Source organism: Eimeria mitis, genomic scaffold (assembly GCF_000499745.2).
Source record: "Eimeria mitis Houghton genomic scaffold, Emh_scaff4369, whole genome shotgun sequence".
Classification (NCBI taxonomy): domain Eukaryota; phylum Apicomplexa; class Conoidasida; order Eucoccidiorida; family Eimeriidae; genus Eimeria; species Eimeria mitis.
This window is the reverse complement of record NW_013572685.1, coordinates 595-1,044: the sequence shown is the minus strand read 5'-3', so window position 1 is coordinate 1,044 and position 450 is coordinate 595. Positions and strand designations below refer to the sequence as shown.

Here is a 450-nt window from a genome sequence, read left to right as displayed (position 1 = left end):
TGCTGCTGCTGCTGCTGCTGCTGCTGCTGCAGGTGAGCGACAGCGGCGGCGGACTGTGCCGGACGGAGCAGCAGTTGGCCTGGCAATTTTTATACTCCACGCGGACTGTGCCCACAGACAGAGACGGGAATAGACAGACAGGTGCGGCGCTGCCTTGCTGCTGCTGTTGCTGCTGCTGCTGCTGCTGCTTCTGTTGCTATAGCTGCTGCTGCAGATAAGGGTGCTGGCGATGGTGGTGGTGCTGCTGTTGCTGCTGCTGCTGGTAGTGCTGCTTATGCTTGTGCTGCTGATGCTGGTGGCGCTGCTGCTGGCGTTGCTCGTGCTGGTCCTGTTGCTGCACATGCTGATGCTGCTGCTGCTGTTGCTGCTGCTGCTGCTGCTGCTGCTGCAGGCGCTGCCCTGTTTTCTGGTTGGGGTGTTGGGCTTCCTCTTACGCGGATTTATGCCCGC

At 60.9% G+C, this 450-nt stretch overlaps 1 protein-coding gene across 1 annotated transcript in view; it reads left to right on the top strand.

Annotated features, from left to right (window-relative positions):
• The window catches only part of EMH_0074610 (pyruvate dehydrogenase (lipoamide) kinase, putative), a gene marked incomplete at both ends in the record, with an annotated part of 3,835 nt that extends 3,702 nt beyond the window's left edge, over nt 1-133 (top strand). Inside the window, one exon of the mRNA XM_013499484.1 lies at nt 3-133. Within this exon, the coding sequence (XP_013354938.1) occupies nt 3-133 (131 nt within the window). The remainder of the gene's footprint in view (nt 1-2) is intronic.
• Between the last annotated feature and the right edge of the window lie 317 nt (nt 134-450).